At 57.2% G+C, this 24022-nt stretch overlaps 1 protein-coding gene across 1 annotated transcript in view; it reads left to right on the top strand.

The window, feature by feature from the left end:
• KLF13 (Kruppel like factor 13) overlaps window positions 1-24022 on the top strand; it is a 42961-nt gene continuing 18939 nt past the window's right edge. Inside the window, exon 1 of the mRNA XM_025271461.3 lies at window positions 1-1094. Coding sequence (XP_025127246.1) covers window positions 494-1094 — 601 coding nt within the window. The 5' untranslated portion in view covers window positions 1-493. The remainder of the gene's footprint in view (window positions 1095-24022) is intronic.

Raw genomic sequence — 24022 nt, 5'->3', positions numbered from 1 at the left:
GCGCGGCTCCCCGCCGCCGCCGCCGCCTGTAACCTGCGCCGCCAGGATGTGGCTGGGGGCTGACGTCGGGTCCAGATGTGGCCCCGGCCCCGCCCACCCCCGGGGCCGGGCCGCCCACACCGAGCCGCGGCGCGCACGGCTGCTGTCCCGCCTGCCACAATGCGCGGCGAGGCTGCGGCCGCGACTTGGCGCGGTCGTCCCTAACGTCGCCGCTCGGCATCCTTAGGACAGGCCGCCCCTGACGTCGCGCGGGGATCCCACTCGCCCGCGCCCCCCATGCGTTCACTCTTCGGAGCCCAACCGGGCGGGCGCCTAGCAGACGCGGAGCCGCGCGGGTGACGGCAGAGGCGGCTGCGCGCCTAGCCCAGCCCGCGGAGAGGGCGCGCCTCGCCCCCGCCCCCCGCCCGCTCTCCGGAGGCCGTGGGTGCGGATGCGCCGCTGACGACTCGCAGCAACCAGCAGTGCCGCCCGTCCGCCGGCTGGATCCCGCAGCATGGCAGCCGCCGCCTATGTGGACCACTTCGCCGCCGAGTGCCTCGTGTCCATGTCGAACCGCGCGGTCGTGCACGGGCCGCGGGAGGGGCCAGAGCCCGGACCCGAGGGCGCGGCCACTGTCGCCGCCACGCTGCCCCGCGTCGAAGAACGCCGCGACGGCAAGGACAGTGCCTCGCTCTTCGTAGTGGCGCGGATCCTAGCGGACCTTAACCAGCAAGCGCCGGCGCCCGCCCCGGCGGAGCGCAGAGAAGGCGCCGCGGCCCGGAAGGCGAGGACCCCCTGCCGCCTGCCGCCCGCGCCGCCACCCGCCCCCGAGCCCGCCTCCCCCGGCGCCAGTGGCGCGGCGGCCGCGCCCCTCAGCCCGGCGTGGAGCGAGCCCGAGCCCGAGCCCGAGCCCGAACCCGAGGCGGGGCTGGAGCCCGAGCGAGAGCCGGGGCCCGCGGGGAGCGGCGAGCCCGGCTTCAGACAAAGGGGCCGGCGGGGCCGAAGTCGCACCGACCTCGAGTCCCCGCAGAGAAAGCACAAGTGCCACTACGCGGGCTGCGAGAAAGTTTACGGGAAATCCTCGCACCTCAAGGCGCACCTGAGAACTCACACAGGTCAGTGGGGCGGCCCGGGAGCCCCGAGCAAGCGACCCGGGGGCAGTACTAGTGGCCCGGCCACGCCCCCGGAGCCACCAGCTGGGTGCGAGGGCGATCGGGCCGGGAACGGTCGGGGCCTCGCCTCTTTCCCCGTGGCTCCGGGCTGCGGGCAACCCTGCGCGCCGCGCGAGGCGGGTCCGTGCGCTGGGAGCCGGCACCCGCCCGGCGACCGCGCCCCCGCCGGGCACGCCCCCTCCTCCGGCGCGCCCGGGCGGGGCCGCGGGGGCGAGTGTCGTCATCGGGCCCGGGGGCGGGTACCCCGCCCAGGCCCGGGGGCGCGCGGGCAGGTGCGGGCGAGCTGGATGGGGGTCGCTGGTGGCACCCGGGGAGACTAGCGGCCCGGACGCCCGGGAGCCGCGGGGAGCGGGCGTCCTCTCCTGGCCCCTCCCCCGTCGGTCAGGCGCGCGCTCAGTAGGGGCGGGCCCGGCTCGGGCGCGCGGCGGGCGAAGTTCACGCGGGGACAGGGCTTTCTCCAGCCACTCGGCACATTCTTCGCTCTCCTCTTCCTGTAATTTTTCCAGCGCTCTAAGGTTTAATTTGTCGAAACCGAAGCCAGAGGCTGCCGACGCGGGGGGCGGTCCCGGGTCCTCGTCCGGGGCTCTTTGTGGGAGCCCCGCCCATCCGGCCGGCGGGGGCGCGCCAGACCCGAGGGGCTCCTTGAGGCCGCGGCACTGTCTCCCGAAAGGAGCGCTCTGCCTTCTGGCCGCGGATCTGTGCCGCCTTCCTCGCGGCCTCGCTCTCACCTGCGGGGGCCGGATGCGGGCGGGCAGCACCTGCACGGGGGCGGGTGGCGGGAGCCGACATTCTAGGAGCCCCGGACCGCCGCCCGCCCCCACACTAGGGCAGCGTTTTCCTCTCACGGGCCAAGGACTTTGTCGTAGATTCCTCTGTGGTGGATTTTTGTCTTTAAACACAAAAGTGGAAATAACCTTTCAATGGATGGCATGCTTTCTCTCCCAGTTTGGTTTAAAGAATTGTGTATTTCCTCTGAGCCCACGCGAACTCTTCTGGACACAAGTCTTCCACTTTGGGGACCGGTTCAAAACTCTCATACGGTTAACCTTGTTTCAAAAGTTGAGGCGTCTCATTTGTCAAACAGTTCACAAGCTGATTAAATGACTGATTTAAAAGCCGCAGTTTTCAAGAATCTAGAGCTGAAAAGCTTTTTCTCCCGATAAATTTGCAGATGAACCGCCCCACGGTCTGCAGGTGTTAGGAACCGCGTATCTCACGAACTGCACCCCCCACGCCGGCCCCGCATTTCTGGTCCCGCGCTATGACCGCTCAAACCGCTTGGCAGGTGGTGGGGTCGCGGGTGAAGGTGGGGCCATTTGTAGGCTGAGTCAGAATTCGGGCTGTGTGGACTCCGGGGTGGGGACGTTGTTGCAAGAGTGGGTGTGGTCGTGGGGGAGGGGCCACGCTGGATTCTGAGCCAGGTGGACCCCGTCCCCTAGTAGCGGGGCCGCGTTTGGTTTGTGGCTGGAATTGAGCACTCGGTTGAGAGCCAGGCCAGTACCGAGCAGGGGACTGTATTGGAAAAGCTTTCTGAATCCTGTGTTACTGTGGCCTCCCAACCCGGTAAAGAGTCTGCCTGCAGTGCGGGAGAGCCGGGTTCGATCCCTGGATCGGGAAGATCCTCTGGAGAAGGAAATGGCAACCCACTCCAGTATTCTTGTCTGGAAAATCCCATGGACGGAGGAGCCTGGTCAGCTACAGTCCATGGGGTCGCCAACAGTCGGATACGACTGAGCGACTTCTCTTTCTTTCTTTCCCAACCCGGCAGCACCCGGTAGCCAGATTCGCGAATTTCGGAGGGATCGGCCCCGGGGCGGGGCTCGCCCGGGCCTCCGGCTGGGGCTGCCTTCCGGGTTACCTCAGCCCCCTGGTCCAGGCTGCCTGTGCCCTACGCGGCACGGGGCAAGATGGCTAGATTTTTAGGGCAGGGGCGCTGGGAACCCGCGCCTTCCCAGTGGGCGGAAGCCAGCCTCTCCGGGGTGCCTGGAAGCCAGAACAGGATGAATCCATTCTTTGGCTTGCAGTGTGCTAGTCTGTTCATTCTTAGAGCAGGGAGCCGGCCCCGCCTTCCAGGTGTGCAGAAACTCGAATCTCTGCCTCCAGAGCAGATCTCCAAGTCAGGAGTGCACAGGGTCCCCTGGGGCCTTTGGAAATGTAGGTTCCTAGGTCCCAGATGCTGACTGCAGTTTAAGGGATCCCTCCAGATGCATCTGCTTATGAACTAGGGACCTACCTGTGGCCCAGGGCACCTTCAGGAAGCCTGAGCCCAGGTGTGCAGAGCATAAGTAACTGGTGATCATAGAGGGCATAGGGGCAGCCCACAGAAGGGAGAGGCTAGGCAAGCTGGCTGCAGGGGCTGACTCAGAGGCGATTTGCGAAGACCCAGGAGGCAGACCCTGGTTTGTGGGCTCCCAGAGTGTTCTGGTGGGGAGGGTCTCTGCAGGCAGTGACTCAGGTCATGCTAGGCCTTTCAAACTGCTAGGGACCCCCTAACAATAGTGATTGTATGGTGGGGGGCGTGAATACCAATATGACTTTAGCCAAGGAGGCAATTAGAAGCTTGCTTTGCCTAGGGACTGATTCCCATGCCTCCCTTGACCACCTGGAAGGTCTGCAGGAAACGGGTGTGCATATGTGAAAATCCTTTGGGAGGTCCTAAGGTCAGCTTTGACTTCGATTTCCCACCACCACCCTGACCAACTGCATGCAAAGAGCCGCCTGTCCTGGTTAGGCTGTGTGGCAGTGTGGTCCCGTTACATTCCCCACTGGTCATCCTCAGCACTGATGACCCGCTGTCACCTTTAGGCAACTGGTGTTAGAGCATGTGCATGCTAGAACAAAACACACGATCATCTTTGCAACTGAATCCCCTTACTGTTGATCATAACTTCCCAGCCCAGACCTGGGAAGCTTGCTTAACCTCACTCTGGGGACTCCCTAAACCAGGAGCAGATTTTCTTGGAGTCTGAAGGGCTTTAATTTGAAAATTCAAGGACTTGGAGAAGGGAAGCACTGGATCCCTCTGAGGACACCCCCAAGCCCCCCTACCTGGCAAAGTCCCACATATAAGGGTTCCTGCCTGCTGGGCTTGGTGGAGCTCAGGCAGAGTGGGCCCAGGCTTTCTTGGCAGACACATCCTGGATCCATTCTTCCCTGTGGGTTCTCACAAACAATTGTTTTCAGATAACCTTTGTACCCTATTCGCCCTCCAGCGCCAGCAGCCAGAACCTCTCCTTGCACCCTGGGCTGGGCCGTTTCAGCAGGTCTGGGGGGCCTGGCTAGAAAGGTGGATCCAGCCCCGCCTCCTGTGGTCCCAGAGTTAGTTGCTCCTGCTCACCTGGCCTGTGTGGGATGGAAAGTAGAGAAGGTTGCATTGTCTCAGCCATTTCCTGTGATCACTTGGGGCAGGGTTTGTTTAAAATTTATCTTGACCCCCTGAACAAGGGATTTGATCCCCAGGGCTGTAACAGGGGCCAGGATTTATTCCTAATTCTCCCCTGACTTGAGCTCTGGCGTTAGAACATGGTATTCCAAGCACACTGCCTGCCTAGACCCCTGGCAGGTGCTCCCCAGGCAGCTGTGTTGGGAAGGCAGCCTGTCAGCGTGGAGGGTGGCTGCCAGGATCTCCTTCACCCAGAGCAAGCCACGCTGGCAGAGGGCCAGCACTTTGTCTGGGCCACAGCCAGGCCAGTATCTCCCGCCCCTGCTCCCCCACAGTCCTAGCCTGCCAGTCAGCCTGGTTGTGAAACTCTTCAAACAATGCAGAAGTGTGCAGGCAGAATTCATGAGCCCTCCCCTCCCCCAACTAGCCACTGTTAACTCTTGTTATAGATACGTCTCTTTCCAGACTCTTTTAATGCATTTTTGTGTATATACACATGCATGTTTATCCACGGAGTAGGTGATTTAAAAACACACATGTAGGATCCACAGAATACATCCAGTCAAGGCTTCTGTCCTGTGTGTTTGCTTAGGGAGGCAGCTTCATTCTTTTTCCTGGCTGCCTCATACTCCAGTGTGCAGCTATGTGGCGGTACTGTCAGTCACCCAGCCTCTTACCTGCTGCAGGCACAGCTGTGCTGCTTTTCTCATTTGTTTGCTGTTGGAAAACATGTAGCAGGGGACTCTAGTGTGTGTCTTTGTGTCCACCTGGCATTTGTGGGGGATCAAGACCTAGCGGTATTAGTGACAGCATAGGTGGTGCGTGCGTGGTGGAACTACTCTGTTACTTAAAGGACAGGTTATGTTTTGAAAGGAAACAGACCAAAAGATATTGGTCTCCCCAGGGCTAAGGGTCCTACTATATTGCTGGCTGCCCTTTCTTTTTTTCTAAAAAACAAAACTTCTTCCAGTTCTCCTTTTGTACATGTGAAAGCATCACATCAAGAGCATTTTTTGAAGCAACCTCAACAAAGCTATGTTAGCCATGCCTCACGACCAGCCGTCCTGCTATCCTGACATGGCTTACCGGCTGGTACTCAGCCCCCGCTGCAGTGAGGTATGCCCCATGGGCCGCCCAGCACAGCCTGCACTGGTGGGAGAGTGTCATGTGAGCTATTTGCTCCCCACTCCCCTGCCTGAAAGCAGACTGGAACCCCCCCCACCCCACCCCCACACACATACCTGCTTCCATGTGAGCGGCTGGTAGAACCAGGTTTTACTTAATCAGAGGCCCTGTCTGTGTGTGGCCTTTGGAACCAACAGGGTTAGGGGAGTCCCCCCTTCAGAGCAGTTGCTGCTGCCAAGTCCACTCATTGAAGGGGGCTCGTGGGGACCCCTGGCTCTCAGGGCCTGTCTGCCCCAACATGACTTCGAATGCCGGTGGTTGTCTAACTCCTGGATGTAGTGCATCAGAAGGGCGAGGCTGAGACGCACTGCTGGTGGCTAAAAGCCTGGGAGAAAGGAACAAAGGCTTATTCACATATAGTAGTAATGTGTTTAAATGCATAACTTGAGAAACCCCACAAACCCCACAGCACTAGAGCAGACAGTCCCGGGGTGTCTGCAGAAGCCATGCCATCCCAAGGGTCTGTGCCCCGTGACACCTGATCTTCCCAACAGAGGTCTGGAGCTTTCAGGGCATAGTTAAGGTGTGTCTGGTTTGGGCTGAAAGAAGGCAGTGAAAAGAGTTTTCAAAATAAAAAACCTGTAGAATGACACACTCAGCTCTCAGGTTGTGTCCAGCATATCTACACTGCTCGCCAGGGGCCAGGCCTTCCATTTGCAATAGGACCCTATGGAACAGGCATTGCCATCGCTATTGCTTTTTAAAGGACAGCCAGGCTCAGACTGGTTAAGAAATATGCCGGAGGTTGCAGAGCAGGTGAGGGTGGAGCTGGGACCTATCCCAGGCAGCCCCGCTCCAGAGTCTGTGTGCGTGTGTGACAGCTGTGCCCATGTGAACCTGGGGATGGCGGGTGAGCAGGGCCTCAGGGTGTCAGAAGCCCATGTGCCCCTTGCATACTGCTTCCCCCGCAAGTCCTTATTACTTCTGAAACATTAAGAGATGGTACAGTGTACTTTCATATATTCTCCTGCTGCTGCTACTGCTAAGTCGCTTCAGTCGTGTCCGACTCTGTGCGACCCCATAGATGGAAGCCCACTAGGCTCCCCCGTCCCTGGGATTCTCCAGGCAAGAACACTGGAGTGGGTTGCCATTTACTTCTCCAATGCATGAAAGTGAAAAGTGAAAATAAAGTCGCTCAGTCCTGCCCGACTCTTAGCGACCCCATGGACCGCAGCCTACCAGGCTCCTCCGTCCATGGGATTTTCCAGGCAAGAGTACTGGAGTGGGGTGCCATTGCCTTCTCCATATATTCTCCTAGTCGGTAGTTAATATTCTCTCCCAGTTTAAAAAAGTCTTTCTTCCCTCCTTCCCGCCTCCTCTCTCTAAATATTATATTTTCTACCTTCTTTGCCTCTCAAAATACTATTTACTATGTAACATACAGTCCATATTCAGTTTCCCCGATAACCAACCCCTCCCCAGGTGGCCCACACAAGAGCCAGGATGTGGTTAATCACACATTACATTTGGTTGTCCTCATTCTTCAGCATCCCTCAGTCTGAAAGCACCCCACCTCTCTGCATCATTGGGTCTTTGGTTCATTGGCATTTTAGGACCCAGGCCAGTTGCCTTGCAGAAAAATCCCTCCATCTGCACTTGTTTCATTGTTTTTCTCATGATCCGATACCATGTAAACCATCTTTGGTCAGAACTATAGCACAGGCAGTGCTGGTGCCCCAGGGGGACATGCGGTGCTGTATCGCGAGTGAAGGGGTGTTTGCCAGGCCCCCAGTCTACAGGAATGTCCTGCTCTCAACAATAAGTACCACTCTGAGACCGTGGCTTGTCAGAGGGTCCCGCTGGTCGTGCGTGGAGCCAGGTGCCATGCTGGGGCGCCGTCTGCTCACCTGCACTCAGCCCCTGCTGCCTGGTCCACCTGCCTGGCTTCTGTGCATCCCCCAGCCTCCTTGCCTGGACCAGTGCTGGTCTTTCAGGTGTGTTGTTGGAAGTCTTTTTTAAAGTCAGAGGACAACTCGAGAGTCCCCTAATGTTAGGTTGAATCAGATGTTTCTGGATGGTCTTCGTCACGGTTTAGGAGGTGGTCATGGGTGTGTTCTTCACGGTCAGCACACCCACACCCGGCTCTGTGACCAAAGTGACCCGTCTCCCAGACCTGGGTGGGCGGGTCCTGTAGCCCATGGCACCCTTAATATCCTAGTAGGTCTTAACATACTTTCCGGAAAAAACCCAAATCTGGATCTAAGTCCACACTCCTGAGCCTGCTTTCCGTTCCTTTTACAGCCCCAAGTTGGAAGTCAGTGTCCTGTCAAGATGGGAATAAACTTGTTAGTTAAGTCAGGAGCATCTGCTCCTGTGTGACTGGAAGCGGGTGGAGAGGACAGAGTCCCCTGGAGCCGAGCACTGGGCTCAGAGGACTCGGTCCCTGCCCTGGGCCAAGACAATGGAGGCTGTACCTCTTGAGTTTTTATTCTGAGGGCAGTGATCTAACATGAGGCACTTAGTGTAGGACAGGAGAACCCCTCACCCAACCCCAAGTTCTGCCATTTACAAGGTATTCTGTCCCTTGTAGCTGGCCTGAGTATCCCAGCCTGCAGCGTGTTTCCATGGAACCTGTTTCTATGGAACCCATGACTTCTGGTCCCGGTTGTCTGTTTTACACGTCGGGGCCCACACCCGCCCCCAGCCTTTTTCCAGCAAGGAGGCTCTGCAGGGGGTGAGTGGGCCCTGGAGGGGAGACAGCACTCCTTGGTCCTCTGGTGGCCTGGCTGTCCCGTGTCCTCCACCTGCTCCCTGTCCCCACTGAGTCAGGTGGGTCAGGGCATCCTCCCCATTCACCGTGGGCCTTGTGTGTGCAGTGGGGGTGGGGTGGGGGGCCTGGCCCAGTGCAGCGGATGGGGTGGGTGTCCTCCCTGTTCACCATGGGCCTTATGTGTACAGTGAGGGCAGCCTGGCCCAGTGTGGCATCTGCATGACATTCTGAACCTGCAGCATGGATTGAGGAGCCACACTCCAGGTTTTTACTGTATGCAGAGGGGGTGGGGGTGGGAGTGATCTGTTGATTGTTCTCCTTTTCTCAAGTTCATCACGCAAAAACACTTGCTAACCAGGAACTTGGCCGCCCTCCGTGGCCATCAGCCAGTCTGTCCCAAGGTGACCTTTTTGGAAAAGTGCTGAGACTTGAGGCCTTGGATTAAGTGTCCCTGTGCTGTGGCCTGTCCCGCACAGGTGGGTGGCCTGTGGTCCCTGAGCACAGGCCTGCCTCCTGGAGCCGGAGAAAGAGGTTTGCAAGAAATAGTTTGGGGCCCAAATTGGCGGTCACTCACTGGGGGGTATGAGGCTTGGCCTGTGCTGGGTCCTGTCTCGGAAGGAGCTTCTGGCAAGGCCCGTGTCCTGCAGATGCTGCCAGCTGGAAGGAAGCACAGGTGTGGGAGAGGGAGGGGGCTTAGGAGCTGGGGGGCTTCCTGGCCCCCACCTGGGGCCCCAGCAGGGTGACAGCTAGGCAGCCTGGCAGGGGGTCTGGGGCCCCATGGACAGATGAGCCTGGTGGGCTACAGTTCATGGAATCGCAGAGTCGGACACAACTGAGCAACTAACACACTTTCACTAAATAAAAAAGATAAAGTGTTCTTCTAGCCGAGGAAGAAGCTAAAGTTAATGGCAGATCAAGAGTGGAGGTTTTTGCAAGAAAGGGTTGGGAAACAGAGAGGAACCATAAAAGGTACACACAAACCTCAGCACTCAGCCGCCACAAGGGGCCGACCAGGGCCTGGGAGGCCCAGGCATGTCCTTGGCGGACAGTGGTGTTTTGCCTGGGCCTCTGGCCGGCTGAGCTGTTCATCTGAGATGGGGGGGAGGGTCTGGGAGCTGGGGGGTTAGCATCTTATAGTAACAAACCTTACAGGTTTTCACTAGGGGGAGAGATAGTAAGTGTGGATTCATTACACAGTTGCCACTGATACTAATCTAAGCTGTATGGTGAGTGATAGGCAGTCTGGCCACTTAGGGGCCCTGCCTGCTTCCCTGACTTCTGCCCTTTGTCCTCCTTCCCCCTTCGGGCCACTCTGGTTTGCTCACTGGTCGTGGGTGATCCTCTCCCACTGGGAGTGAGCACTGTAGGGCAGGCAAGCGGGGCTCAGGCAGATCTCCATCCATCACTGAGGTCTCGCCCAGTTCCCATTCTGGAAGGACTTCCCCATGTTTGTTCATCAGTTGTCATTTTTGTCCCCGAGGACAGGGAGTGTAGGGTCAGGAGGACCTCTCGAGACTCCCGCTTCTGCAGCCCTGGGTGCTCAGGGCCGTTACTCAGGTTTCCTTGTCTTTTCTAGAGAACCCCTTTGGGCCGCTTAACTGCAAATCCTGTGGCCTTTGGAACTCCCTGGCAGCCCAGTGGTTATGGCTGTGCACTTCCACTGTAGGGGTTGCAGGTTCAATCCCAGATCAGGGAACTAAGATCCCACAAGCCTCACGGAGCAGCTAAAATATAAAAAATAATAACGTTGCCTTGTTGTTTGGCCTAAGGCACCAGGGTATTCCCTGGGATAGTCTGAAGGACTTTGCAGGATGCCATCTTTTATGATCATGAAATATCATTCAATGTTTTCTCTGAGCCGTCTTCCGGGTGGGGCCTGAGCATTCACTGCACAGGCGTGGTGCTGTTGTGTTGGTGATAGCTGTTGTGTTGGTGATCGAGGTGGTTGCCCTGAGTTACCATCAGGCCTCTGGGGTTTGCTGGAAATTCAGCCTTGTCTTCTTTGTTGTTGTTCAGTTGCTAAGTTGTGTTTTACTCTTTGCGACCCCATGGACTGCAGCATGCCAGGCTTCCCTGTCCTTCACCATCTCCCAGAGTTTGCTTAAACTCATGTTCATTGAATCGATGATTCCATCCAGCCATCTTATCCTCTCGTTCCCTTCTCCTTCTGCCTTCAGTCTTTCCCCGCATCAGGGTCGACTCTTCACATCAGGTGGCCGAAGTATTGGAGCTTCAGCTTTCAGCATCAGTCCTTCCAGTGAATATTCAGGGTTGATTTCTTTGATAGGCTCTCCTTCCTGAACACTGGACTGGGTGTTACCTGCTCACATCCTGCTTTGGACAGGTGGCATCAGCCTTCAGTTCACTCACTTGAGCCTTTGAGAAACGTCAGTATTGATCTCCCTTCCCTTAATCGTCTCCCTAACTTGTGACCCAGTGTTTTAACTTCTTCCATGTTCAGCTCCTCCCATCATGTGTTCAGCTCTGCACGGGGCCTTGGGAGATAGACACTGACATGCATGTGTGCATGTGCTGTGCATGCTTATGTGTGTGAATGTGGTCAGCCTCCCGCCAAAGTTCAGGGCAGTTGTTTCTTTGGAAGGAGGCCTGTCTGGAGGCCTCTGGCCAGGTGGCTCTGGCTGCAACAGGTGTGTCGTCACGCCCAGCGTCACCCTGAAGGAGCCTGGGGAAGGCACAATGTGTCCAGAGTGGCTGCAGGGCCAGCAGGGATCCTGGAGCCATGCTGGAGGGTGTGACTCCCTGGGTGCCAGTAGGTCACTTGTTCTGGGCTGTTCTGCCCTGATCTGGGCTGACAGCCTGGTATGAGGGTCTGGTTGTGGCTGACCTGAGCTAAGCAGCAAGTCCAGCCTGGTCCTCATGTTTCCTCCTCCTTTATCTCCTCCCTTTCCTTCACCTCCTCCTTCCCTTCCTCTCCCCCAACCTGGGAACTACGCACACTGCCAAGCTGTCCTCAAGGGTTTCCAGTCCTGGGCAGAGGCGGGTGGGTGCGCTGGGGAGCAGGCCCAGGATGCTGGAGAAGCCCTTCCTTTGTGCTGTGGCCTGGCTCAGCCTGGGAGGGTGGTAGAGGGCTGGGGTGGGGCTGTAGCTTCCTCCTCAGTCTTCTGGGCCCTTGGGGACACCCAGGCGGCCTTTCCTGTGAGGTGTTGGAGGTGGCAGTCTAGCTGTTCCCAGTCAATGGTCAGCATCCTCCTACACAGCGGAGGGAGAGGTAAACACTGGGTTGCCTTGGCAACTGGCTGAGCCAGGGCTCAGAGTGCTTGTGGTGAGAGAAGCTCTCATTGTCTCAAGTTTCTGGGATGAGCTTCTATTTTGATTTTTTTTTTCCTTTAATTAGCTGGAGTGACTAAGATACCAAGATGCCTGACCTGGTTCCTAGAATTTCTTAATAAACATTTATATTCCTTTTATAGGAGGCATGTTTACTCCCATGATTCATAGGCTTTTTGTTTTAAACTGTGGAGAGGCCCTGGCATGGCTTGGGAAGGGGCGGGGGTTGTAATGGCAGGGTCCTGGCCCGCGAGTGCTTACTTCAGCACCACCCAAGGACTGTGTTGACTTTGAGGTTGATGAAGCTCCCTGGAGAGATTTGGGGAGATACCTCTCTCATCTCAGGGTGTTCAGAGCCCCATAACATGCATCCAGAAGTCTGTCTAAGCCCAAACAGTGCCTTTCCCCCACCCCCCAGACTCTCCTGGGAGGTCAAGATAGGAGCTCGTGTACACCTTGATACAAGGTGTACTTTGGTGTTTGCTCTTAAACCTTGCTGCTCTCAGAGGTGGCTGGGCTGGGTATCCCTGGGCTCGAGAGGGTCTAACCAGGCGGGGGCACCTCGCTGGGTGACACTCAGTGACAGGCTCTCCTACAGGCCTCTCCCTTTACCTGGCACTGCCCTGCTCCATCTGCCCCCACTGAGAAGGTGCCAGGTGAGTCTGCAAGGAAGCTGACCTTGTTGGTTTTATCACGCATAGAGCAGACCCACATGGCCATCTACAGAGTCGGGCCAGGCCTGTGTCCAGGGCCAGTCTTTATAGTGGGTATGCAGGCCTCTTGGCTCCTTTCCCTCAGCACAAGACAGGGCTGCCTCGTGGGCCCCCCACCCCTGGCTTTCCTGCATGAGGAGCAGCTCCCTGAGGAGGCAGCTGTTGGGGTTGCAGGGACAGTGTGTTGGGGGTCCTGCCATCTGTAAGTCCTGACCATCTGGGCTGTGGACTTGGAGCCATGTTGTTGCTGTATCTCTGGTCCCGGCCCCACAGAAGCTTGACTGCACATGTGCTGTGTCTTAGTAACCTCGGTCAAGAGCCTCTCAATGCTTTGTTTTCATCAGAGGAAGGGCTTTTTGTCTGATTGTGTGCTGTCGTTTTAACAGACGCAAAGTACGGTACGGTGTTGGCCTGGGAGAGAGAACAGATGGAGCCTGGCTCCACGTTCTCAACTGGGCAGCAGGTTGGGCTGTGCTGACCACTGACCCCTGAGAGCGTGCACAGGCACATGGTGTGTGTGTGAGGGGGGTGTGTATGTGAGTGTGTGTGTCTGCAAGTGTGTGTGTCTGCAAGTGTGTGTCTACGAGTGTCTACTAGTGTGTGTGTGGTGTGTCTACAAGTGTGTATGTGTCCATGAGTACATGTGTCTATAAGTGTGTGTGTGTGTGTGTGTGTGTGTCTACCCCATGAGAGCAAGATTCCCCCCACTGCTGCATTGCTCTTGGGCATCTGAATTAACAGACATTTTTGGTGACCTCTTTTGGGGAGAAACAGATGACTTAGAATGACTTTTTAAAGTAGGTTCCAACTCGTGCATCAGGGCCTCACAGAACCACCCTGGGGCTCGTTGTGTGGGTGAGCTGTGTCCCAACCTCAGCTCTGGTCTGTCAAGGGCCCCTCCATCCATTCTGGGCCACAGAAAGGCGGTGGAGATCCTGTTGCTATGGAGATGTGCTGCCCAGAGTCTGTGCTTAGGCTGGGGAGTGGCACCCTCGCAGGTGAGCCTCACTGGTTACTGGTTACCAGGCACTCAGCCCTGACCACAAACTGTAAAACAGGAGCCGCCGAACTGGAGCCTTGAGGTAGAAGCCCAGGTCCCTGTCCCCAGAGCAGCTCTGAACATGCCTGGGCCAGGGGTAGGAGCAGGGGTGGCATCCTCCACCTCCCCACCACTGGGTATCCCTGGTCTTGACCATCTCATGGTGATGAGCAGCAGTGCCAGTCCTGCCAGGGCACTCCACCTGGATGGATGGGCCCTCTGGGTGGGGCTTCCAGAAGCCAGCCGTGTTGGGAGAGGGGCTCACCTCTGGGGGGCCCCTTTGTAAACCGCAGCCTCTTCAGTCGGAAGGACAGAGACGTTGGCAGTGGCCATGGCCCCTTCAGGTGAAGGGCTCTGTCCCCATGGCCAGGGGAGCCCCCTCAGGACCATGGGCTTCCTGAGCCCTGGGTCTGAGCAGCACCCGGGGTGTTTTCCAGGGTGACCGTTCTCATGGACTCCAGGCCATCTGGGGATTTTCTCCACTTTCTTCTCTCTCTTTTGGGGCTGCAGTTCTCTGTTTGCAGATTCGAGAGTTGTGTCCTAGAGGGAAGTGTGGGAGCCTTGTTGAGGCCAGCTCATCAGCTGCAGAACCACAGTTCTGTCCTTCTCCTTGAGGCTCTCACCCTCGCATCAGTGCATTTGGCATCGAGGTGCTTCCTGTGCAGTCTGAGGGGCCACGTGGAAGGAGCACCTCTGTGCTGAGTGACACCTGGGCACCTGTGTGGCCGTCCTTCCTCTGTCCGGCATCTGGTTGTTTCAGAGGACATTTGTGGGCATCCAGGTGGGGCAGGGGCTGTTCCATGGGGTTGCTAGACAGAGGACGACGCTGAGTGACCAGGCTGTTGATGTGTGAGGTCCCCGAGTCAGATGCCTCCAGCAGCCCTGTACCTGCGCGGCTCCGCCCCTGCCTCCGCCCTCGGGATGCTCACCTGCTTGGAGATGGTGAGGAGGCCAATGGGGTCCAGCCTTCTGCGGGGCCCACAGCGGGAAGCTCCTTGTGTCACCAGCACCCTGGGCCACAGTGATGCCAACCAGGTTTCTTGTGTTAGGGTACGATTTCTCAGCACAGGAAATGACTGGGAACTGTTTACTGCTCACACAGTCCAGAGCTTCTGGAGCTGGCCAGCCGGGTCCTGGGACACACTCTGGTTTGCAGGCTCAGATGGTGGCCCTGTGAACCCTATGGAGGATGGAGTCTTGCAAACCCTGGGTCAGGTGGCCAGAGGGCGTCTTGGCTCCCAGGCCGGGCCTGCTGTCTCCTGGTCCCAGTTCCTGAATCACTTGGGGAGGGGGGAGGTGTCTGCTTCTCCATCTCCCTGGAGTCTGGAGTCATCCATCCCTTGGATGATGACATAGTGGCCCCCACCCACTATGCTTGGAGCCTATCACTTCTGTCCGGAGGCTGGCCTCACTCCCTCCCTCCTCTGCATACGGGACCAGTCTGTGCTGACCTCTGGTTCCCCCTCTCACACCTGCAGTAGGGCTGGGGGGTCAGCAGAATGGTCTCCTGAGTGTCTTCATCACCACCCTTGCCCCTGTTATCAGGCCAGGGTCAAAACATGTCCCTGAGTCCAGCCAGGGGTGCTGGGAATTGGCAACAGCCAGGTGCTCGGCTGTTGGGGTGGCCTAGCCCTGCCCCACCGACGTAGGCCTAGCTTGTGGGGAGTCACCCCGCACTCGGGGGCCTAGGCTGGGGGGCCTGTTTCCAGAGGTCAGCAGGGAGAGCTCAGGGAGGCCTGGGCTGTCCTTCCACCCCTCCCTGGGGCCAAACCCGGTCATCACAGGATCTGTCCTAAGAATGTGGAGAATGAATTCTGGTTCAGAGGTTTATGGATTTTTTTTCCCTAAAAGCAGTAGAACCTTTCTGTCAACAATATCTCAGTGGATTCCAGGACAGAAAAGAGCCTGAAGGACGGCTGGCAGGGCAGGGGTGGGGGTGGTGAGGACGCTGCGGCCAGGAGCACTCTGCGCCCCTGGAGGACAGTGCCAGCCTCCCCAAGGCTGGGCAGGCTCCTGCCCCCACATGGTGGGCACCAGATGACAAGCTTCAACGCCCGAGGCCATGAGTGGGGTGCACCGATCCTTAGGGCCAGCCTGGGGACTGGGGCCTGTGGTCTTGGGAAGATGCTTCTGGGCTGAGGATCTGTGTCCTCCCAGGCCTTCACAGACTTGGCTAGGGCGATGGGTCTGGAGGAGGCAGCGCTGAGAACCCAACCACACTGAAGGGCAGGGTGGGCCGGCCAGGAGTCACGTGAGGCCCCACGTCCTCGGGCAGTGGGGTCCCGGCCACACTGTAGCCAAGGTCAAGGCAACAGGGCTGAAGCTAGGGGCTGGCCTGGCCCACGGACCCGAGTGTAAAGCCACATGTGTGGGGTGTGCCCCACAAGACGGTGCCAGGGCAGGGGTTACTTTGCTGTCCTGAGTGCCATGAAGGCCCTGGCTCCCGCTGGTGAGGGAGGCCTGCACCCCCTCAACTTCCTCCCTCCCCAACCGTGGGGCCCTGTGCAGGTGTGTGGTGACGGGACCCTTGCGGGTGAAAGGAGGCACTGGGGATGGGGAGGAGCGGATGGAGTCTAGAAAGTGGGGAAGCTGAGCGGGGCTGATGTCCTTGCTGGGCAGCACCTGCCTGGCTGGGGGTGTCACCGCCACGAGGCCACACTGAGACCCCGGGCGGGAATGGGTTGGTGCCTCTCGTCACAGACACCACTGACCTGGGGCCTTGTGACAGGCACCATGCTCAGTAGATATGATAACTTGGAGGCTGAGAAACCGGCCAGGGAGGCCTGGAGCTGGGGTTTGGTGTCCCCCTTCCCCAGCATCCCAGGCACCCCCCCTGGAGCTCCACTGGTGGCACCAAGGCTCCTGAGGAGAAGGCTCCTGTGGCCCACCCTGGACCACCTGGGAGGCCAAGGTCATAGGCACTGGCCCCTGTGCCTAGACCTTGCTAGGCTGACTGCGGTTTGGGAAGTGCATTTCCTGGCGCTTGTGGGTGGGGAGAGGGGAAAGGCAGGTCTTTCCAAAGCCGTGAACCAGTCTCCAGTAAGGCCGGGGCAGGGGGATTGAGTTTGGACTGTGGGGTTGTGGGAGCAGAGAGACACTGCCCTGTCTCTGGGGGTAGTCCAGAGGCAAGTCTGGGCCAGAGGGGCGTTGCCTTGGTGATGAGAGCCAGGCTTAGGGTGTGGGCATCCAGGAGCCAAGAAGGGGTGGTGGGAAGGTGGAGTCTTGTGGGGGTCTTCAGCAGAGTGGACGGGGGCCCTGAGGGAAGGGGTGGGTGACTCTGGAGGCCAGGGAAGAAGAAAGGAAAAGTGGGTGTCACTGATGCCCTTCATGTCCCCCAGGGCAGGGCCCCAGGGCTGCATGCATACCCCTCCCCTCCAAGGGTATCTTTGAAAGAATGCACAGGAGGAGGGAAGGCTCTGGCAGCTTCTTTCTACTCTTTCTGGGTGCCCCTTGTCTATTTCTGAAGACAGGACCCGAACCCTAGGTTTTCTGCTGATGAAGGAAAGTGGAAAATGCACAGGACATGGCGGGATGTCAGGCTACCCACGGAAGGGTCCAGTCTAGAAAAGAGACAAGGACACGATGGACATATATGGGAGCAGCCGGCAGCCCCTTCTATCACCTCTGACTTGGCTTTGTGCTCAAGTGACAGCAGAGCCCAAGGTCTGGCTGTGTCAGCCCAGCCTGGTGCTCTCTGAGAAGAGGAGGGCCACATGTGGCATGCATGTGCAGACACACGTTTTTATTAAAAATGATATATTAACTGCAAACAATTTTGGAAAATTTGGAAAAACTCAAAAAAGAGATTATGTGATACCCTATTTTACCTCTTCAGAGCAATTGTCTGGCTCTGTCCTCACCTTTAGGTCTCTTCTCCAAAACTGGGGATGGTAGACAGCCAAGTGGAGAACTCCACAGCATCTCCCGGAAAGATGTGTCTTTTCAGATGACCCAGATCCACCATCCGTGGACCCGGGGGCAGCTTCTGAGTTGGGTCCCATCGACAGTTGGAGAATGTGTGCTCCACCCATTTATGACTTGCTGGTAGTGCTCTGGGACCGGGTCAGATATGTTCCTGTTTCTTGTAAGAAGTAGCTTTACTGGAAACTATGATTTTAGCGCATTGCACTTGTTTTTATTTCTGATTATAAAAGCCAAGTGTGTTCATGAAAGAGGATTTGGGAAATGGAAAAGCATTAAAAGAAAAAGAGGAAAAGCAGTAACTTTAATCCCACCTCCCATGAGACACTGTGTTAACACGTCTGCCTGTATCTATTTTAACATGAAATGTGGGATCATCCCACACAGTCATTTTCCGTTTGGCCCTTTCCCACTGTGACATTCTGTGGTGGTCACGTCTCCAAAGTGCCAGCAGGCCCCTGGACCTGGCTTCTCATGGTTGCCCTGCGCATCCTCGTCTGTTCATCCCTGGTGTCCTTACTAGGCCCTGGGTCGGGGGCTCTGATACCTCCAGTGACTTGCTTTCCTGGAAAGCCTGTGACTGACTGTCACCCATGGTGGGCTTATCCTTGTTATCATCCTGGGAGCAAGCACAGGAATGCGCACTTAGGGGCAGATTGCCTTCTAGAAAGGAAGAATGAGTGACACTCAGTGATGCATGAGAGCACCCAGCCCAGTACCCTGGCAGAAAGAAGGGTGCTCTTAGATGTCCAAGGGCTTTGCAGTGAGCTGAGCTGGCTGGTAGGGAAGGCCCCGGACTTGCTCTTTACCCCAGGCCCCTTAGACTGCTCAGCTGTACCTCTGGGCCCTCAGGGCTGGAGGGCGTGAGACCTCGGATGCTGAGATCTCCTGGCCCTGGGAAGCGGCCATGGAAGCTGTTTTCATCATTGGCTCAGGCCTCACCCACAGCTCTCCATCTCTTCTCAACACTGGTCTCCACAGGAGACCCTCCACCTGGACTCCAGTTCCACTCTTCAAATTACCCGGGCTGCCTGCTCTGTACACATGGACCTGGTGGCCCGGGTGGCGACCAGCCGAGCCCTGGTCAGAGTTTCTGGAGATGTAAATGGCACTGAGGTCAGTGCTGGGTGAGTGTGGGTCTAGGCCAGCTTGGCTGGGTGTGGGCCAGCGCTCGCCCTGTGGTGGCTTTGAGGACTGAAATGTGCACACGTGTGGTGGTGGAGTCACTTGTGGTGCCTCAAGCTCATGGCCCTGGGCTGGTCCCGGGGAAGGGCCTCCAGCAGATGCTCTAACTTAGGAATGGGCGCCCCATCCTTGGGGCCACAGCCAGCCCATGGCCTCTGTGTTCCAGGCCAAGCCAAGCACCCTTAGGAGCAAAGAGGGGCTTTGCTTCCGCCTTCCCGGGAGCACTGGGTATGACCTCTAGGGGAGCAGAGCTCCCTGACCGCCAAGCGGCAACAAGACCGGGCCCCCTCCCTTGTCTGTCTGCAGCCACTGTGCAGCCGGCCCCTCTCAGGGCAGTCAGGAGTCACAGCGCCCACTTCCCAGCCATGCCTGTGTGCTCAGGGCCTCTGCCCGCCCAACCGTGTGACCCAGCATGTCACAGACCCTTGGGCCTGGTTTCCTGGTGTGTCACCGGCACTCCCTATGGAACCAGGGCAGGGGCTTGTAGGCCTGGCTTCAGGGCACAGTCATGGGGGTTTATACCAGCCCTCCCTGGAGCAGAAGTCAGCCAGGCTAGTGCCAGGGAGGCCGTCCCTGCGGCCGTGGGAGAGAAAGCCAGCTCGCAGGGCAGAAGCAGCAGGAAGTCCCCGTGGGCGGGAGGAGGGGAGCCCCAGGAGGGGCCAGGATGGGACCTGCCATCTGGCCACCCACCCCCGGGTGCCCCCTGTCTGGCTGGTCCCAGCAGGGCTTGGGTGGCGTCCAGATTTATTTTCATTTTCAATTCCCTTTATTGCTCAAACCACTTCAGGGCCACAGAAAACAAACTGTTATCCTCAGCCGACCTCAGTTCCCTGGCCTCAATTGTTTGCCATTTGCTAATTTTAGCTTCTGATCATTTCCACCCTCATCCTCCCCCCAAAGGGAGACACACACCAAGAATAGTGCCTGGAAGGGGGGCGGTGTCTGCGGCCAGAGTTCCCACAGCCATCTGGCCGCAAGCGGGGGTGGCCAGGGCCTGCAGCAGGACCCCCAGGTCCTCTTGGTGGGGATCCTGCACCCACAGGGCTTGGATGTGAGGACTCCTCTGAGTCTGTTTCTCCTTTTAAACAGAAACCAGGCTCTTTCTGGGAAGTCCCCCTCCCCCATGGCCCGACCTGGCTCTTGGACCCCTGGAGACAGCAACTCCATAGCACTGCCCACTTCCGGGCTGAGGGGACTCACACAATCCAGGGGCCCATGTGGCGCTTGGCAGGGAAGGCTCAACCCCCGCCCCAGCGCCAGGGCTCCCGCCCAGCCTACAGGGCACCACCCTGGCCTCCGTAGGGCGGACCTGGAGCCGCTAACCAAAGCCCAAGCCTAGGGTGCGGCAAGTGGGCCTCAGGCACTGGAGGAGGGACAAGGTCCAGTGAGCAGGTTGGCCTCTGAGCCAGGCCTGCTGGAGGAGAGAGCAGAGCCTTCAGCCCTTGATTATCTGCAGGGTCTCCAGGCGCCCCTAACATGTCAGGGCCCCGATTTGGAGACCAGAGTCTGGCGTGTCTTGGCCTAGAGTAGCGCTCAGTAAGATGGAATAAAGACACAGAAGCCCAAAGCCCCCCATCCTCCAGTGACCACAGAGCTGGGGAGTGGGGAGTCCCCAACCCCGCACCCACTGACAGAGCTGCATGAGGGGAGCAAGCAGCTCCAAGACAAGCACACTGTCAGAGCTGCTCTGGACACAGAGTTTTACAGAAATCAGGAGCAATGACTGAAACAGCTGAGAGCTCGTGGGGTGATGCAGGCTGATGGGGATATTCTATGGTGGGGTGGGGCAGGCACCACATCCACCCACCTGGTGTCCTCCATGGTTTTTGCAGACGGGTGATGAGGCTAGCACAGCAACTCTCCGAGGAAAGGCTGGGCTGCCAAGAACGCTGGACCTGTCCCTCCAGTATTATCAGAGTCACTCAGGGTTGGGGGCGGGCAGGACCTGAGGCCCGCATCCACGTTCTGCTGTGACCCGTCCAGAGGCAGCCGTGTGGCCTCTTTGGTGGCGACCACCTTGCCCCCCTTCCCAGTCTCAGTTTGGGGTGTTATCCCACTCACCTTCAGAGGTGCTCAGGACTAAGAGATGCTGCAGGCATCCCAAGTGTTGCTCACGTTTCTTTTCCTGAGAACTAAAGTTGCCCTTCTGCCTGGTTTTCTCAGCGCTGCTATTACTGCCTCATCCCCTCGCCCCCGGCCACGTGGCTCTCCCCACAGGGTGGGACATGCAGCCTGTCCTCTAGGGGACTCCTCTCCAGCTCCTTGAGGCCCTGGACTGGTGGTGCTGCTGTCCCGGGACCTGCCGCCATCTAGGCCCTGTTTCTTGGAGCCTCTGCTCCTCAGTGGAGCCTAGAAAGGCGCAGGAGGCTCTTTCTGGAGACTCGTGTATCTGCAGTGTTTTGCTCCTGGCCTCGTGCCTGAGTCCTCTGGACTGGATGTCTGGTCCTGCGTCTCCTAGTCAGCTTGGGGTTCAGGGGGCCTTGCTTTGCAGTCTTGGGCCTTTGCTATGGTTGCTGGCAAATCCGTAGCCACTCGACTCCTGGCACCTGACACGCTCCCCTGTCCTTGGAACTGTGGGTGTGGTTTCTGTCAGGAGTCTCTATGGGGGTGGGGAGGGTGGTTTTCTGGTTCTCAACTGGTTCACCCTCCTCCCCACCCCCCTCAATAGGCTCTGTTCCTGAACTTGGCCTCGCTCTTGCCCACCCTGGGTGACAACCCCCCGTGTCCTCCGGCTCTCTGGGCTCCATACCTGGATCCTTTCATTTTCTTACCTTTGCCCTCTTATCATCCATTTTCTCATCTTTTGCTCTTTGTCTGTGGTGCTGTCTCCATGTTCTCTGACAACTCTGAAATTGGATTTTAATCTCTGCCATATCCCCGTATTGTGTGTCTTTGCTTTCAGACTCAGTTTCTGGGTCTCTTCTCTTTAAGGAGCATCCTGTTTTTGCTTCACACATGGCGTATCTTACCTCTGAGCACCAGTGACAGCTCTGGGAGTTGCTTCTCCTCACCTCTGCATCCCCCAGGCTGCCTTTTTCTTCTGGCCTGCCTGCCCACGCATGTCAGAGGCTCTTCTTATGTGTCTGGTGGCCAGTGGTGATTCTGCCCAGAGGCTGGGAGCTGCCTGGTGGTGTACCTGCCGCACCACTGGGCAGGCCAACCCCTTCCCCTCACAGGCGCCACTGCTGCCTTGGGCCACAATGTCCAGCCGGTCAGCTAGGGCCCTCCTTTTACTCTTGTCCAGAGATGTTATCCAGGAAGGACAGCTAGAGCCCCAGCCAGAAGTCTTCTCAGGGTACACAAGGAGGCAGCCATTCAGGAGAGTGCCGTCCCTGAGGCCGGTGATGGTGTGACCCTGGTGGTCCTGCAGTGTTGGAACCCACATTGTGGGTGGGGAGGACTCGGTCCATGTGGGGAGGATGTGGTCCAGGCAAGTATGAAAGGCAGAGTGCATATTGCCCCCTCTATCATGAAAATGCACCCAGTGGTTTATCTAGAACTCAGTCACCAGAAATCAGCCCTGAATATTCATTGGAAGGACTGATGCTGAAGCTGAAGCTCCAATACTTTGGCCTCCTGATGCGAAGAGCCAAATCACTGGAAAAGACCCTGATGCTGGGAAAGATTGAAGGCAGGAGGAGAAGGGGGTGACAGACAATGAGATGGTTGGATGGCATGACTAACTCAATGGACATGGAGTTTGAGCAAACTCGGGAGATGGTGAAGGACAGGGAAGCCTGGCCTGCTGTAGTGGATGGGGTCGCAAAGAGTTGGACATGACTTAGTGACTGAACAACTACAATAAACTGGGCAGAATCAATTCCCAAAGCCCACTGTAGCTGCAAGGGAGTTGGGCAGGAAGCATTTTCCCCTGGTGCATTGTGACTGCAGAGGCTAAAGTCACGTCATCTAGAGATAAGAAGATCCAGATAGCAGGTGCTGGGATAATGGGCACTTGGCTGTTTCTGCCACAGTCACCACTGAGCAGTTCCTGCACATTCGTCCTTGGAATGGGCAAGCATTCAGCAGGGAAGTATCTGGCTGGCAAAGGTAGCCACTGTGTGATCCAGTCCTCCTAACACATCTGAGGAACCTTGGAAATCTCTTTCACCAGCATTTACTTTTTCCCCCAACAAGTGGGGCTGTATTAGCCCTTTGCACTATCTAAGAAGTACTGACTGACTTCTCAGAAATAAGCCAGGTAGCCTGGATGAGAGGGGAGTTTGGGTGAGAATGGATACCTGTATATGTATGGCTGAGTCCCTTTGCTGTCCACCTGAAACTGTCATAACGTTGTTAATCAGCCATAGTCTAACACAGAATAAAAAGTTAGAAAGAAGCCACGTGCTCACTGCTGTCATGATCCCACAATGTGACTGCAGACTTTTCCGAAATTCACTGTCTGACTACTAGAGTAGTCAGCTCTCTTGGGCTTCTCTCAACTGGGACAGGTTCCTAGACTTTCCTTGTTCCCCTTGACCTTGACCGTTGTGAGGGGTGGTGGCCAGGGATTGTGTAGAAGGTCCCTCAGTTTGCATATGTCTGATGTTTTTCTTGGAGTGAGACTGGGTTTATGGCTTTGGGGGAAAAACACCATAGAGGAGAAGTGCTCTTCTGTCCTCAGTCACTCGTGTCTGACTCTTTGCAACCCCATGGACTGTAGCCCATCAGGCTCAGACTCTGTCCATGGGATTTCCCAGGCAAGAATACCAGAGTGGGCTGCTGTTTCCTAGAAGGGTTCTTCTAATCACTTTATATCGGTAGGAGAGCAACAGCTGGTATGTACTTTGTTACTCAAACATTCCAGCCTTGGCCAGGGCCAGGTCAGGTTGGCTTCTGGGTCCCTTGCCCCTGTCATGCTGACTTCTGTCCACTTCTTCACTGTCTGGCATTACAAGCTGCTTCTGGCTCATCTTGTACGTTTACCACTCCAGTCCCAGAGTGAGCCGTGTCTCCAAGGATCCCCATTTATGTTTGTTGTAAAGTGGTATTTAGAGACCAAGATCTAGGTGCCACGGGTGTTCCTCATTCCTGGGGGTGTCACTGCTTCTTGCTCTTCCTGGTGGACAGAGCCAGGATGTGTCCTTGCCCACAGTCTTCACTCACTTAGCTCTCTGTGTGAACACAGGACTGAGCATGAGTTCACACCATCTCAGATTTGGGGGCATCCCTCCCCTACCCCCCAGGAAGGACTCACTGCCTCCTCTGGTCCAGAGGCTGTTGCCTCTCTGAAAGCAAGACCCAGGCTCCCTCCCCTTGCCTTGCATCCACCTGTTTGTTCAGCCCTGGAGCACATGTGAAGCACTTTGGGATGGTCTGCCCTGGATTCTCCTCTAAGAGGCTGGAGCTCTGTTGAAGTGCAGGCTCCTTCCTTGTCCCTGTCTCCCCACCCACCCAGACACCATGTCATGTGTTTGTAATATGGCTGGTGTCTATTGTCCCAGCCAG

Source organism: Bubalus bubalis, chromosome 20 (genome assembly GCF_019923935.1).
Source record: "Bubalus bubalis isolate 160015118507 breed Murrah chromosome 20, NDDB_SH_1, whole genome shotgun sequence".
Classification (NCBI taxonomy): domain Eukaryota; kingdom Metazoa; phylum Chordata; class Mammalia; order Artiodactyla; family Bovidae; genus Bubalus; species Bubalus bubalis.
The sequence above is the reverse complement of the archived record's forward strand: the minus strand, read 5'-3'. Positions and strand labels throughout refer to the sequence as shown.